Source organism: Myotis daubentonii, chromosome 5, assembly GCF_963259705.1.
Source record: "Myotis daubentonii chromosome 5, mMyoDau2.1, whole genome shotgun sequence".
In the NCBI taxonomy this organism is placed as follows: domain Eukaryota; kingdom Metazoa; phylum Chordata; class Mammalia; order Chiroptera; family Vespertilionidae; genus Myotis; species Myotis daubentonii.
Genome location: NC_081844.1, coordinates 87,063,432 through 87,080,042, shown reverse-complemented (window position 1 = coordinate 87,080,042; position 16,611 = coordinate 87,063,432). Strand labels below are relative to the sequence as shown.

The 16,611-nt window shown below is 41.1% G+C and overlaps 1 protein-coding gene across 9 annotated transcripts in view; it reads right to left on the bottom strand.

The window, feature by feature from the left end:
* Window positions 1-16,611, bottom strand: part of SH3RF2 (SH3 domain containing ring finger 2) — a 110,628-nt gene that overhangs the window by 52,375 nt on the left and 41,642 nt on the right. For 5 of the 9 annotated variants that reach the window (XM_059698765.1, XM_059698768.1, XM_059698770.1 and 2 more), the window contains exons 2-3: window positions 9,128-9,397; window positions 5,346-5,441 (exon numbers count right to left, since the gene is read on the bottom strand). In XM_059698765.1, the coding sequence (XP_059554748.1) occupies window positions 5,346-5,441; window positions 9,128-9,397 (366 nt within the window). Of the gene's footprint in view, window positions 1-5,345; window positions 5,442-9,127; window positions 9,398-10,483; window positions 10,656-16,611 lie in introns of those variants that run through there. The other 4 variants (XM_059698769.1, XM_059698773.1, XM_059698772.1 and 1 more) reach the window with 3 other exon arrangements.

Genomic DNA, 16,611 nt, shown 5'->3' with positions numbered 1-16,611 from the left:
GGGAGGTGTGGTGGGAGGGTGGTGGCAAGTTCAGCCTGTTTGAGAGTAAGACAAGGAAGAAAGAGAGAGGGCTGGAACAGAGCAAGTGAGAAGCAGGTGGTGGAGGAGACCACAGGGACAGGCAGGGGCTGGATCTCAAAGGGCCTGGGAAGCTTCATGTTTGTTTTAAGTGTAAGGAAGCCTTTGAAATAATTTAGGTAAAGGAGTGACATGATCTGATTTATGCTTTTGGAAGTTCCTGCTATACTTTGAGAGTTTCTTACAAAGTCAAACACATACTTAGCATCCAACCCAGCAATCCCACTCCTAGATAATTACCCGAGAGAAATGAAAACTTATGCTCACTCTAAAAATGATATGCAAATGTTTATAGCAGATTTAATCACAGTTGCCAACAAAGGAAGGGAAACAGCTACAGTGCCTTTCAACTGGTGGATAAATAAACAAACTCTGGCACATCCGTACAATGGAATATGATTCAATAATGAAAAGGGGTGAACTACTTGCTACATGCAACACCATGGATGAATCTCAAATGCATTGTGCTAAGTGAAAGAAGCCAGACTCAAAAGGCCACATTCTGTTTGATTCCATTTCCATGACGTTCTGGAAAAAAGGAAAACTATAGGAACAGAAAACAGATCAGTGTTTGCCAGGGGGTGGGAATCAGGGAAGGAGCTGACTACAAAGGGGCAGCATCACCTCATATTTTGGGGAGCGTTGGAGCTATCTACATCTTGATGATGGTGTGGTTATTCTGAATACATTTACCTAAACATGTAGAATTGGACACCAAAAAGAGTAAATTTTATTGTACGTAAATAAAAATAAATACATAAAAAGGTATTATTCCAGACTAGAAGGAGGGAGACCATTTAGGAATTTACTGAAACTGTTTAGGCAAGTTCTGACAGCCTTCTGGATTAGGGACAATGCCCTTCCAGTCCCCAGAGCACCTATCCCTCCATTGTTCATCCAGAAAGAGGACAATATACACTCTTCAAGTTGAATGAGTAAACTTCTTCAGGGTCATTAACAGCTACAATGCAGTTAATGTTTTCCTGCTTCCACCTAATTGTTCTGTCCGCAGGTGAGCAATACCATCAGCGACACTGACACTGAGAAAGGGCCTCTGTGACTCTTGGTTTGCCTTGTTCTCTGCCAATGTGACTAATGGCTCAGTTGGGGAAGGATTGCACATCTCCTAAGTTTGCATCCACTCATTTGAAACAACATCCGTGAGGTTCATTGAGCTGAGCAAGATTCACATAACCCAGGCAGGCCCTGTTGGAGAAGTTCTGACAAGAATGGGTGTGAGCTGAGTGTTTGCTTTGCCACCTTTTTATCCAGGTGCAATTCAATAAATCCAATGCTACATTAACAAGAACAATCCTGTTTATGCAAAAAACAAGAACAAAACACACACACATCCCATATCACTCTCATAAGAAAGCTTTCCTTCCTTCCAACTGTTTTGCATGGCACTGGAAATGCAGAACTTATTTAAAGAGTCCTCAGCAAGTGCTAGTCTTAATGAAACGACGGAAGTCAGAATCTAAGGGCTGCTTTAGAAAGCTCAGTGTAGGGTTCCAGCCATTTTTGAAAACCAGGTTCCCAGAGTAGAGCAGCCACTTGATTATCTTTTTCCCCTCCTAGCAATTAGGAGAACAAAGGAAGCAATGGCTAGCTTAATGACAATCTTGAGGATTCTTATAATCACCAATTTCAGAGGTGAAGTGGGGGGAGAGTATCCAAATGAATAATCATTAAATGTAGAAGTTTTTTTGGGGGGCGGGGGAAGGGTATCAGAAGTGGGTAATATCTGATCATTGGTGCCTCTCCCACATGCCCCAGCTATGAAGAAGCTTCTTGAGATAATGCAGGGGATGATGTGAGCTCTCATCTGCAAAAATTTCAGCCTGCCTGTGTGTACAGCTAGACGTTAGTTGTAGCTCATCTCTGTCCTTAGAATCTCAACCACTGTCTCCCAATCAACATGATTGTTCCTCTTCAGCAAACGCTGCTTGACCAAGCAAATGGCTCCACCACCAACCTAGGCACACAAATCAGAAAGGGGGCATGATCCTTAACCGCTTCCTCTCCCTACTCCCTACTTCTGTCAACCTCCTAGTCCTGTGGATCTACCTTCAAAAAGGTCCTTGAATCTACCACTGGTTCCAATCTATTGGTCAGAGCCATAGTCACCTTCTAACTGAGCCATGCAGTAGCTCCTAACTGCTCTTTCTGTTTCCCCTCTCCCTCCCTCTTCAAATGATTCTTACCACTGCAGCCAAGGCAGTCTTAAAATATATATTGATTTCAGAGAGGAAAAGAGAGGAAGAGAAAGAAACATCAATGATCAGAGAGAATCATTGATCGGCTGCCTCCCGCATGACCCCCAATGGGGATTAAGCCTACAACCCAGGTATGTGCCCTGACCGGGAATCAAACCGTGACCTCCTGGTTCATAGGTTGATGTTCAACCACTGAGTCACACTGGCCGGGCCAGAGCAGTCTTTAAGAAACCCAAGTCTTGTGGAATCATTGCCCCACTTAAAATTTTTCAATAGCTTCTCTTGACTTCTGGATCAAGCTCAGACTTCAATGATATGGCAGAGACAACAGTACTCATCAAATATTCTATGTGCTCCCTTATACTTGGAGCTGGCTTGAAGACAGGTAGGGCTATGTGACTGGTTCAGGACAGTGGGCTATGAGTGGGAGTGACAAGGGTCACTTCTAAAGCTGGGGCATTGCTGATATATAACTCACTCTTCCTCACTCTTCCGCTGCCACGAAAACTAGGGAGTCCATGTGTTCCAGATGGTGCCACTACAAGACGGCCCAGCCTTATTAGTCTGGGTTCCTGCGTGACTCATGTGAGCAGAGCATATAATGTGGGTGAGAAAGAACTTTTTCTTTGTTAAGCCGCTGAAATTTTGGAGCTGTTTATGATCATAGCCCATCGTCATTAATGGTTTACAAAGCTCTTTGAACCTGTCTTCCATTTATTTCCCTGGCTTCATTTTTTGGACACTCTCTGAGCTCCAGCTCTAGTATTCTTTCGGTCCATTGGACATAACACACTTCCTCATCCTGTAGGACTTTTGCACATGTTACTTCCATTCCCTAGAACCCTCTTCCCTCCATGCTTACCTACATAACTCCTCTTCATCTGTCAGATCTTGGCTTAGGAGGCATTTGCTGAACCCAACCCAGGTAAGTTGCACATCATATTCTCCCTCCCCACAAAGTTCCCTCTACATTATTCTTGTGTCATTCATCACACTTATAACTGCTTGATTAATGTCTGATTTTACGTTCTGAAAGTAGGGACCCATGTCTGTCTTGTATCTTTAGAACTTTGCACAGGACCTGATATAGCAGGCACTCAGTGAAAAATTAGTTGAATGATTGAATATTAGGATGGAGTCATCCTGAAAGGTTTGTTCTCTAGTTTTTTTCCTGGTTACTCTGACAACCTCCTGAATACTTCCCCGTTCACTCACTTGTTATGCAATTTTTTTAATGGAGTACTTGTTCTGTGTTAGGCTGGCCTGTGAAGTACAAGCAATATACCCATCAGGTATTCAGAGAAGAGATAAATGAGTGTTCAACTAGTTGCTGAAATTTTATGGAGAAAGTGGGTGTCTAGCTGAGTCTTGTAAAATGAGTGAAATTGGAACAAGTAGAGAGAATTGGGTGGGTTGGGTGTACCTGGTCGGGGCCTCAGCAGGAGAAAAAGCACTGGGGATGAGAATTTATTAGAGATAAAAGACCAGCCTCTCTGGACCCTTCTTCCATCCCTCCTTTCCACTTTTCATCCCTTCCACACTGATACAGTAGAGGGGATACAGAGAACCCTGAGACCTGTGCAGTATTCTGGACACTCCATTTACCTCAGAATCCGCTTTGACTCTTACGGATGAAAGAATTGGTTCCTTCTCTCCAGTTATGCCTCTGTACTGTCTTTACCCCACTCTCCTAGAGGTCAGGGAGCATGCCTTTTACTTCTTTCATAGCTCCCCACTACTGACTTTTACTGCTTTATTTTATTTTATTATTTTATTTTATTTTTGGTTAATCCTCACCAGAGGATCTTTTTTTCCATTCATCTTTTAGAAGAGAAAAGAGAAGGGAGAAAGGGGAGGGGGGAAGAGAGAGAGAGAGAGAGAGAAACATTGATGTGAGAGAGACACATCAATTGGTTGCCTCCCACACTCACCCCGATTGGGGTTAGGGATCAAACCTGCAACCCTTGGGTACAAGGGCCGACATTCTAACCACTAAGCAATACCGGCCAGGGCACTTTTACTGCTTTATGCCTGGTAAGCTGTAATAAATGCAGTTAATTACTGAATCTTCTCCTTTAAATTTGCAATGACCTGCTTCAAGCTCAGGTGAGGCTGAAGGTTACAGAGGTTAGAGACTCCAAGTTATATTAGGTAAATATCCTAGCATGTGTTCTTTCCTCTTTAAAAAAACAAAGAAGAAATATGTGCTCATTTCAGAAGATTTACAAAATACAAGCCAGCAGAAAAAAATTGAAATCGTCTAGAGTCTCACCATTTGGTGATATTTTGATACATTTCCTTTTAGTTCTTTATCCATTAATATATACACATATATTTGTAAAGCTAGTTTTATATAGTTCAATTTGTTTCTTTTTATTGGCAGGAAACATCACATCAAATTTATCATATGAACCATTTCTAAGTGTACAGTTCAATAGTGTAAGTAATGGTTGTGAAATTGATCTCCAGAACTCTATTCCATTAAACTTTATTTTACTTGACAATAAATCATAAACATTTTCCCATAATTCCAAATACTCCATGATACTGAATATGCTTCTCTAATATTATTTTTAATAAGTATATATTTTCATCACCATTATTTTTAAAAACAAAATTCTAATTGTTTCTTTTTAGATTATTATGTTTTTAGATTATTTCTGTTTTTTTTACTATTATACACAATACTATGGTGAACACGTGCACAGTTTATACACATATCTCTGCATACTTATTTTAATATTATCTTATCATAAACTCTCTGATGTGAAATTGCTGATTCAAAGGAGATGTACATTTTTAACATTCTTGATATGAGTTAGAGTTTGAATATGAGAGATGACACCAATTTACATTCCTATCAGCAGAATAAAAAGGCCCATTGACCCATACTCTTGCCAGAACTGGATCTTATCATCTGGCATCTTTTCCTAGAGACTTTAGTTAGTTCTGAATAAGCCTCAGATCAAATGGAAATTGCTCTCAGGAATCACTGTGTGACATGCATCTTTCTGGTAAGCTTAATCAGATGTAGACTTCATGCTCACATACCTCAACAAACAAGATTGGGAAGATGCCGATTTTGTCTCCTAACTTTCCTTCTGCCCAGTTCTCATCCACTCGGCTGATCACAGTGATGATATCATCCTGAAAGACAAAAAGTCTCATGGTCAGTGTTCTGTTTTCAGGTGGTGAAAGCTCTGAGTGGACATCAGTTTGGAGCCCCAGATGGTGTGAGGTACAAGGCATGGAGTTCTTTCATGATTTGTTTACAAAATTTTCCTGCTAGATGATCTTTTTCCATAAAGGGCCGGTCTTGAATCACCAAGACACAAGAGACATACAAATACTTTGGAGGATCAGTGGACTCCAATAGGAAAACTTAGAAATGTTTCTAATTTTTAATCACCAGCAGAATCTGGCCTTTTTGTTTAAATTAATCTGATGAGGAAATCAAGATGAAAGCCTTAGGAAGACAGGCGATCTTAGCACAAGGAAGAATGAATTTCATTCCTATTTTGAAGACTTTTCAGAACCTATCAGTATTCAATGTATCAAATGTAAAGTGACTTTTAACTCAAATTTTTCTTAGTATAAAAGTTTATATGTAGACTTTTTTATTATAAAAGGTTATATGTAGAAACATCTTAAAATACAGATAAGCAAAACAAAGAAAAAAATTCTATCACAATATAGGTATGATCACTGTTAGCACCTTAGTTCACACCTTTTTCCCCCAGATTATTTTCTATGAAGAGAACACATATATACATATACATATAAACATACTAATTTTAGGCTAGCCTGTGTGGCTCAGTGGTTGAACGTCGACCTGTGAATCCGGAGGTCATGGTTTGATTCCGTGTCGGGCACATGCTCAGGTTATGGGCTTGATTCTCAGTAGGGGCATGCGGGAGGCAGCCGATCAATGATTCTCTCTCATTATTGATGTTTCCATCTCTCTGTCTCTCTTCCTTACTCTCTGAAGTCAATAAAAATGTATTTTAAAAAGCATATTAATTCTTAAAATCTGTTCCAAAAACATACACAAATTAATATAATAAAGTACATAAATTTTATATATAAAGCTTGATGAGTTTTTACATTAACTATATCCACGGAACCCCATCCAGATCAAGAGTTATAAACATGACCAGTATCTAGAAGGTTCCTTTGTACCCTTCCTATCACCTAACAAGAGGTAACCACTCTTCTGACTCCTAGCATGCCTAGTCATTCTGCCTCTTTTTGCACTTTATACAAATGTAGGACACATTGATTTTTTACTTAATACCATATCAGGGACTTCTTTCCACATCCATACCTGTTCATCAATCTAAACCTAATAGTCACCTGCTGATCTCTTTGACCTTCTGACCTATGCCCCTGGGTAATTTAAATGAAACTAAATCTAAATCAATTTATTGCATTATATCTTTTCTTAACTTTTCTGTCCTTATTACACTTTGCAATTACATATTTAGTGGTTAGTATTTTTTTAATGCTTATCTACCCCATCAGAACATAAACTTTATGTGTGCAGGGCCTGGGTCTGTTTTGTTCATTTCCGTGTCTCCAGCACCTAATACAGTGGCCTCCCTTTAGGAGTCATCCAATAAATACTTCCTTGTTTTGTTTTTTTGCTTATCCTCACCAGAGGATATTTTTTCTATTGATTTTTAGAGAGAGTAGAAGGTGATGGGAGGGAGGGGGAGAGAGAGAAACATTGATGTGAGAGACAGACATTGATTGGTTGCCTCCTGCATATGCCCTGACCAGGGCCAGAGATCAAACTTGCAACCCAGACAGGCACATGTCCTTGACCGGAAATTGAACCTGTGACCCTTTGGTGCGTGGCTCAGCACTCTAACCACTGAGAAGCACTGACTAGAGGGGAAAATATTTCTTGAATGAATGCATGCATGAATAGATGAATGTGTGAATAAATTGTACAATTTCATGAGATGGAAAACACTAGGGAAAGACCATGCTGAATTCATGTTTAATTTGGATATACTGAGTTCAGAAAGACCATGCGATTTCCTATTGCAGTTTCAGCCTCCATACCCTTCCAGAATGAATCAAATTTTCTCTTTTGGTTCCTTGTCATAACTTACCATTTATGTGTCTGTTTCTTCCACTAGTCTGCTGGGTCTGTGATGGTAGGAACAGTGACTCATCACTTTGTTCCCAGTGGAGAAGTTGGCGCATGGATGGGCCTACTGAATGAATGAGCTGTAAGTGCCCCAGAGAGGGGCAAAAACAAAACCCCAAAACCCAAAACAGGATGCTCCCTGCTTGTGTCTTCCCCCAGCTGCGTCCCCAGAGCACAGTGTCTAACGCCTGGCACTCAGTGAACACCGAGTAAATGCTTGGGGAATTGAACTGTCCTTCCTCTGACTGCAGTTGAAATATGGCCTGTGCTGTTTGGGCTACAGAATGACCTTCCTTAGGGGACTCACTTGGAGGTGCCAAGACAAGAATGATCAGTATTTCAAAATGTGGAGGGCAGTGAGGTTATCTAGGAGGAGGGAATGTGAAGTAAATCTCATCTCTGGCAGTGGTGGAATAAAAATGTCCTACAAAGCAGACCTTTCCCGAGCCAGTGGGACAGTACCACTTCTTGTATTTGATTTATCATAAGTAGCAAAGGATAAAAACCACACCAACTATGGTTTCTATGAGGAAATTTGAATGTTGAAGGAATAAGAAATACTGAACAGAGAATTAAAGGAGTCTAGACTTTAGTACAAGCATGCAGGCAAAACATTTTTAGGGTGATTAATGTCCTTGGAAAGTATATCTTGTAAGAGTTTTTTTAATGATAGACATACTATTTTAAAAAAAAATACTTTTATTGATTTCAGAGAGGAAGGGAGAGGGAGGGAGACAGAAACATTATCGATGAGAGAGAATCATGGATCAGCCATCTCCTGCACACCCCCTAGTGGGGATTGAGCCTGCGACCCAGGCATGTGCCCTTGACTGGAATTGAATCTGGGACCCTTCGGTCCACAGGCCGATGCTCTATCCACTGAGCCAAACCGGCCAGGTCTTGTAAGAGGTTTTTTATGTTTAAAGCTATAATTATGCTATGGTGTGTGTTTGGAGTGTCTTGAATGTAACATTTACAACAAAATAGATGGTTGTAAATGAGAAGAATTAGGTGATGAGAACTTGGTCGGTAAGAATAGCCTTACAGATACATGATAAAGAGATAAGAACTGTAGTGTTGCAAGCACGCTATCAAATTGTGTTTGTAATTTTCTGTCCACATGCCTTTTCCTCCCACTACTCTGTCTGAGGTCAGGCACTGGGACTTGTTCATGCTGTATCCCCAGTGCCTGCAAAGAATAGGTGCTCACATGCTGGGATTGTGAGCTGGATCCCCAGTAGGGGGCATGCAGGAGGCAGTCAATCCATGATTCTCTCATCACTGATGTCTCTATCTCCCTCTCCCTTCCTCTCTCTGAAATCAGTAAAAATATATATTTTTAAAAAGTAAAAAAGAAAAAAGAAAAAGAATAGGTGCTCAAAATGATTGTAGAATGATGAATGTGTAATGCTTATTCTCATAATTGCAATAGAAAAGGCTTAAGGATTTCTATCAAGCTGCTATTAATAGATTTCTCTAGTGACTTCATGTCTATGTAGTTTGAATTATACACACACATTGCATATACAAGCACATATGTGTGTATACATACATATATACATAGATATATACACTTCATATAATTTAAAAATATAAATAAATATTAAGCAAACAACTCCAGGTTCTGCACAGTCTCTCCATGGTCATTAGTGACACTGGTGGCTGCCCAGAATCTTACCTTGAGGAAGGTCAGGCAGTCCTGGTTGTCACTCTTGTCCTTATTTCGTAGGTCGAAGTTGTAGAGGGCCCGGCAAAGTGGGGGTGGCTGGGGCAGCTGCTTGATGACCTCCACAGAGCTGGCCGGGAAGAACCCACTCACTCCATTGATCTCCCCCTGGTACCAGTTCTCGTCCAGCTGTCTCCGAAGGAGAATGACATCGCCCTTATTAAACCTCAGGTCACCAGGATTCTGCCCTCGGTAGTTGCATAAGGCCTTTGCTCGAGGCACCTGCCAATAAAACATGTACTTGGCTTAGAGGCTGGAGGAACAGAATGAATCATATTAATAATTAACTACTGAACCCTTCCAATGTGCTACGTGCTAAATGCGGATCATCTTGTGGATCTGTAGACACTGAGTGCAATGTTTACCACAAAGTAGGTTGTTATGAATGAGTAGAATTACTTGGTGAATTGTATGTAAAATTATATAGTAGAATTAGATGACCTGTGGACCATATCTTTGAGATGGACACTCTAATTATGCCCATTTCTAAGTAGGGTGACTGAGGCACAGAGTGGCTGAATAACTTGCCTGGGGTGACACAGTTGGGAAATGGCAGGTATGGGATCTGAACTCAGGCCACCTGAGTTTAGAGCTCCTGTTCTTAACCACTATGCAGGGCCAGAGTTCTGGATTTAACTCCACATGTATTTGAGTGAGTCAGCGACTCCGGGGCCTGGACGCGGACTGTGAATTTTGGCTCCCGCTCTTTTCCCTTGAGTGACCATGCTCAAGCTATTTACTCTTTTCTTAAACCACCTTCATTTATAAAATGAGGTAATAGTAGAACACCCACCTCATTAGGGAGTTGTGAGGAATCAGTAATATTCATAATAGTTTTAGCTTATGGCTTGGTCCATAGTATGCGCTCAGTAAATGATCTCCCTTATTATCATCACCTATAATGGAGGGCTGATGATATCAGTTCTACATATTCCTCAGTATCGATGGGAAGAAAACTGGGCTGAAAACTCCCCGAAGATAAAGTGTTACATGAGGGAGATGCCGCGGAACTTGTCTTCAGCTTTCTCTAGAAACTGTAAACCTCACCATGTTAGCCTCTCTAGGAAGTGCAACTGACACATCATTAGTCAGAAATCAATCATCAATATTTAAAATTTACCTAAAGAATCATCATTTGTTAAATCTGTTGTCTGTCTAAATCATTATTTCAGTCAAATGCCTTTCTTTTTTTCCTAATCGAAACGGTTTCTCCACACAGAAAGGACCTCACTCTGCTCTCCCGGAAGCCAGTTTGACAAACTGAACGTTCCAATAACTTAGGTTTAGTGGCAAGCCCGCCACTGTCACCTGGGATTGTACTTCACGTTGTGCTTTCTCAGCACTGGAGTGGAACAGTCCCCTCTCCTGGGGGCAGCCTTGCTTTTGTAAGGGGGTGGAAGAAACCATTCATTCTGGTCTTCAAGGACCTTCTGAGGCTGCAATGTTCATTTGAAAAGGAATTGCAAGCAGTTTAGGGGTAGAGCCAGGACAGGAGCAGCAGTGTCTTGCTGATGGATGGCAGAGAATGCTTTCCTGCTGGTCCCTGGGTACAGTAAGAGGAACCCAAAGGGGTAGGAAACCACAGGAACACAGCTCATCCTCAGCAAAGATGTGCGTACTAGGAGGTTTGCAGGGCCGTGGGTAAATGGAATTGACTGAATAAATTATGATGGACCCATACAATGGAATACCCTACAGTTATTAAAATTGATGTTGATCTATAATTAATCGTATTGAATTACTCAGAATATACTGTTAAGTATAATAGAAGAGGTTAAAACAATGTGTAGACTAAACTTTTATTATAAGTACATTTATATCTTTTTTTACCCAGGGAAAATGCTAAATGCTAGATGGCTATCCACCAACATTTTAAGAGGGGTTTATTTCTAAGTGGTGAGATTTTTGAATACTAAAAAAATTATTTCCCTAAGTGCTTAGCTGTGTTTTCTAACTTTTCTACAATAAATTGATTGTATTGCCTATTAGAATCGGATAGTAAAAATAAAATAAATAAAACTGAGGGATGAGAAGTGAAAGACAAGGGAAAGGAATTTGGGAAGGAAATAAGCCAAGCTGAGTAGGATTGGCAAACTACGCAACCAACTTTTTGGATACATTCTTACCTGAAAAATAAGCAGGTAGATAGATGCTGGATGAGAGCAAAAGATGTGTGTGTGTGGGGTGATCTAAACAGGCTACACTCCCAGGGTTGGCTGTATCAGGGACAAAGTCATCCCTCCATATTCCTTCTTTCCAATTTTCCATTGAAATAAATCACTTTTTTTTTCTGGTTACATGACCACCTAGAATAGTAGTCACATTTTCCAGCTTCCCTGACAGCTATGTTCTGGCCAAAGGGGTCTAAGCAACTTTTAGGAAGTGTTTTTACTGAATGAGACCAATTTTCTCTTTTCTTTCCTCCATTTCGCTATGTGGAATGGAGATGTGATGGCTGGGGCTCTGGCTGCCATCCCGAACAGTGAGGAGGAAGGTCACACCTACAGAGGAAAGGAAGTAGTCTGGGTTGTGGAGTCACTACTGAAGTCCTGAACTACTTTACTGCCAGACTTTTGTCTGAAAGTTAAATAAACTTCCATCTTGTTTAATGCACTGTTATTTTGGATTTGAAAAGGAAAAGAAAAGAAAGGAAGAATTTTAAAATTAAGAAAAAAATTAAAGCCCCTTTGACTTTGTATTATAATAATAACATTAATAGCTAATATTTATTATTTTAATGACTACTGAGCATGTATGTAAAACTAAAATTGCACTAAACGCTTAAGCCTCTTTGAAGATGCATTGACTCTGAAACGCTGAGATAGTGCCAATGGTTTTGTTGACCATAAATGACCCTAGGACACTGGTGGACTGTCCAGTGGGAGTTGGAGAGAACACCTAACATTACAACGCATGTTGTCAAACACACTTAATCTCCAGTTTTCTGACACCAAGTGCCAACTGTGGTACTTTCTTCCCTTAGGATGTTAATTCATAATTATTTCTTTTTTGTTGATGTGTGATACCTTTTCCATTGATTTAAATGTATACATTACTTTTACTCCACATGGCCAGCAGTACTCATATATTCCCAAGCCACTGGACCACTTGAGTGCATAAATGCCACTGTTTAATGAAATACATATATTCAGGCCTGTAAAACCTCACAGTATGAACTTGGGGTACTTCTGCAAATGATTCTGACTTCTGGGTATTTATATGGACCATGGTGATATCCAAAAGAAAAATGCTTTTTTATTTATAGATTATTTCATTGAACTTTGTAAAATGGTTATCATTAGTGTATTTACTGTGCCCTCCCAAACTCATCATCTTTTCTCTACCTCCCCTCAGTATAGATAAGTATCGTGAAAGTGAATTGTAAATTCTATTTTTAACACAAAGACTCTTTTCATCTTCTTTCTCTTCATTCTGGACAACCCCTCCCCTTGTATTCTCAGTTCTACATTCATACCCATAGGACACATTGCTTCCATGCTGTAAAGGAGGAGGAAGGGAAGGGGAGGGAGAGAATCTGAAAAGGGGAAGGACATGAACAATTATTGTTGTTCTGGCGAGCCACAGAAAAATTTCTGGCATTTGCCCAATTGCACTTTCCATGTATTATCTCAATCATATGATCTCTTGTACCAGTGAAGTGGATGGTACACCCCATTTTACTGAAGAAGCAGCAGAAGTTGTGAGGTGTTTGATGTTATACCGAGAGGTCACACAGCTTGTGTATGGCAGCCCCGAGACTGACTTAGGCTCATTTGACCTCAAAGCAGCCTGGCTCTTCATCCAGCTGAAGTCACCTAAGTGTGTATTTCCATCATAAAACTCATTGGGGACTCTGTTTTGTAATCAAAATCGGAACAGAGTATGAATGTAATTTGCTTGCTGCTGGCTGCATTAGCATGAATTATTGAGCTCCAGAGCCCTCACATAAAAGTTAAGCACCTGAAGAGACCCAGCTGGTTGATTCTATCCGGTCCTCAGCTGTTCTCTCAAGGGAAAATGACTCCAAGTGCCACATCAGCAATCACCGTTGTCTTGTTGGTAACAGCGTTCATCACCCATGAGTGTTTTCCCAAGTGCAGGCAGGAGGGGGAAGGGGGAAGTAGGAGTGAAGGTCTCACAGCCAAGTTATTACCACACTCTCTTTCTTGGTGTTTTCCTGAAAGTCAGATAATCCCATGGAAGCTAGTATGTACCTAAGAAGCTTTCCTTTTCTGGGATTCAAAAGACTCAAGATTTCTATGCTCCTGTAATTTTCTATTGCTGTGTCACCTCAGTAGGGTTTGAAAGCCACAAGGGCCATGCTTCTTGGAGGAACAATGGAAGCAGGGCATGTGGAGGTACTCATAGTAGAATTATGTTGGAGTAATTATGAATGTTAGTAGTAAAATTATGGCAAGCATCCCTTCTTTGCTCTTCTGATGGGCATGTCATTCACTCTGGTCTCACCACACACACAGAGTTATGCGGTCCAGGCAGGCCAGTTAGAGTATCCCAATCCCCCTGGCACAGTGGTTGGTACAGGTCAGGCATGTGCCCCAAACAAAGCCAGTTAGAATCTTCCTTGAAGTTTGATATATAGATGCCAAAAAGTGAGTCTTACTTTTGGATCATGAGCCTTGAGTGATGAGCTGTGGACTACCATTGGTGATATTTCCCAACCAGTAGACACACCTTCCTGATTACAGCTGCAGAAGGCAGCAGAACCAGAGCTATAGTGAGATAGATAGGTAAATAGATAGGTAACTGGATAGATGGAGCCTTGACAATAACATTTGAATACCTAGATCCAGTTGTCCTTGAAGGATACTCAGTTAAATGAGACCATATCCCCAATGTGGTGTTTATTACTTAAACTACTTGGAGTTATTTTCTGACACTTGAAACTGAACAAGTCCTGACTAACACATATTAAAAATCCAGAAACAACAAAACTGGGTAACAATGGAGTATTCAAATAGCAGACTTCAGAACAGCAGGAGGTCTAGCTGGCAAGAGCCCTGAGTTTATTTCCCATTGGAAAATAATGAAGGAGGCATGTGGTTGAAAACAGGGTGAGAGGAAAGGAGCCCAAGTAGAGAAGAACCACCCCAGTGAGGCACACAAGGGGAAAAGTGAGCTGGGGGGTGAGAACACAGCCTGCTATGTGCCCAGCTCTTCACCGTGCTCTAGTGACACTTCCCACTCATTTAGAAAGGAGTTGGCCCAGTTCTCTCTAGTCCTGGCACCAGGTGAGGCCAAAATCAACATGCTGAGCTAACTGCTTGCTTCCCTGAGCTGGTCATGAGATCACCCATCACTGCAGAATGGAGCCAAGGAAAAACATCCTGGCCTTTGGCTCAAGCTATCATTCACCAGGCTATGAATTTTCTGTTGGAGAATTCCGGACTTGTGGCTGAAGCGCCTCTTTCATCTTTATCTTTGAGCCCTGAACATAAACAAGTGTTTAATAAATGCTTGATGGATGAGTGAATTTGTGAATAATTAAGAAGCATCCAGGAATCACCATTCCGAGAGAAAAAGGATGCATGCAAGATTAATAAGTATGACTGATAATAATGATTTGAAATCAGATCTATTGGTATGAGTTGAAAAATTTTTAAAAGGAGAGTTTGGTTGTATTTTCCAGATTGCCCTGAACTTTAATAATTTGGTGCTACACACACTCAAAAAATGTGCAATACTCCCATAAACTCAGGAAACACTGAGTTAAAGCCACACACGTTTTTTTGCTGACCTTCTCAGAAGGTTTACTCTGCTGTGATTTCGTATTTGCATCTGGACCACTTTGCAGGATTAGCAGAACAGGCCTGGGGAATGCTGGGTAAGGCAAATGTGACTTCCCCCGGGATTTCACTCTATTGGCCAGACAAAGGGTCAACTAACTGTCCTGGATCCTAACTTCCTAGTCTCTGCTTAGCCAGCTGAGCCACCCCCCATCCTCCCTCCCCGATAACCCTTTTGGAGTAGTTTGTTGGGGACAATGGAGTGTATATTAGAAAGTGCTGGCTGGCCCTTGAGCACGTTTTCCCTTCTCTGCTGAGCAGAAAGAACTCAACAGGATCAGATCTGGCTGCTCTTGGCCAAGCCCGGACCATCTGCTGCCCGGGGGCTTGCGTTCACCAGAGGCACACATTACTGTGATCTTCTCTAAATGTGAAGCCCTGAATGTGGGCATTCGAATTTGAGAGCAGGCTATGAGACACTCGATGTGAGTTTCTTTTTTTATAGAGAATTTTACTTGTTCAGGAAGGTACTAGGGTGCAACAGAACACAGATATTAGAGTCAAGTAAGATGTTGGCTTGCATTCTGGATTTTGTAACTTCGGCCAAATCACTTCCTGATTCTTAGTTTGGCTCACCCACAAAATGGGGCCAATGCTAATACTTCCTTGTGCAGTAAACTCAGCAAGTCTGAGTTATACAACTGCATATGTTCCAATGAAAGTTCTGGCCCTTGACCTGAGAGATAACCCATAAGCCCTTGAAATATCTTGCCTTATCAGTGAGATTTTGACTTCCTGGGGCCTTGAGACACACCAGAGTCTAAGCTAACAAAGTGACTTATGGTGGTGGGTGTGGCTCATGCACTACAACCTTGACTTCTAGAGGGGCTAGAGACTAAAGTCAACCACACAGGAAGTCAGTCATGCCCACCTGACCAAAACCCAGTAAATGTCCCAGGACATCCAGTCTCTGGTGAGCTTCCATGGTTGGCAATATTTTATGTGTGCTGTTATGCACTGTTGTGGGGCAAAATAAGTGCTCTCTGCTCTGGGAGAGGGCAATTCAGTTGTGCCTGGTCTCCCCTGGACTCTGCCCTGTGTAGCTTTTCCCATTTCTGACTTTAATCTGTATCCTTTCACTGTAATAAATTATAAATGTGAGTATCATATCTTTGCTGGGTTCCATGAGCCCTTCTAGTGAATCATTGAATCCGAGGGGGGTCTTGGGGACTTCTGAACACACTTTCTCATGGGTTTGTTGAGAGAACTAATGAAATAAACTACATTGAGTAGTTAGTAGAATGTTCAGCAAATAAGAAGTATTCAACCTGGCCAGTGTGGCTCATAGTTTGATTCCTGGTCAGGCACATGCCCGGGTGCGGGCTTGATCCCCAGTAGAGAGTATGCAGGAGGTAGCAGATCAGTGATTCTTCTCTCCCTCTTCCTTCCTCTGAAATCAGTTATATATACATGTATTCAGTAAACAAGGATACTTAGAGATTTTTCCCAAAGGAGGAGAGGGAAGTAATGAATTACTGTTACACTTCTGGCCTGATTTTTCCAACCCTACTTGTTATTCATTCTTTCTTTCAATAATTTTTTTGAGTGACAACTATGCCAAACATTGTGTAGTTGGAGAAAGAAAGATCAAACTTATAAGTAAATAGATAAATATATAATTACAAGTTGCAG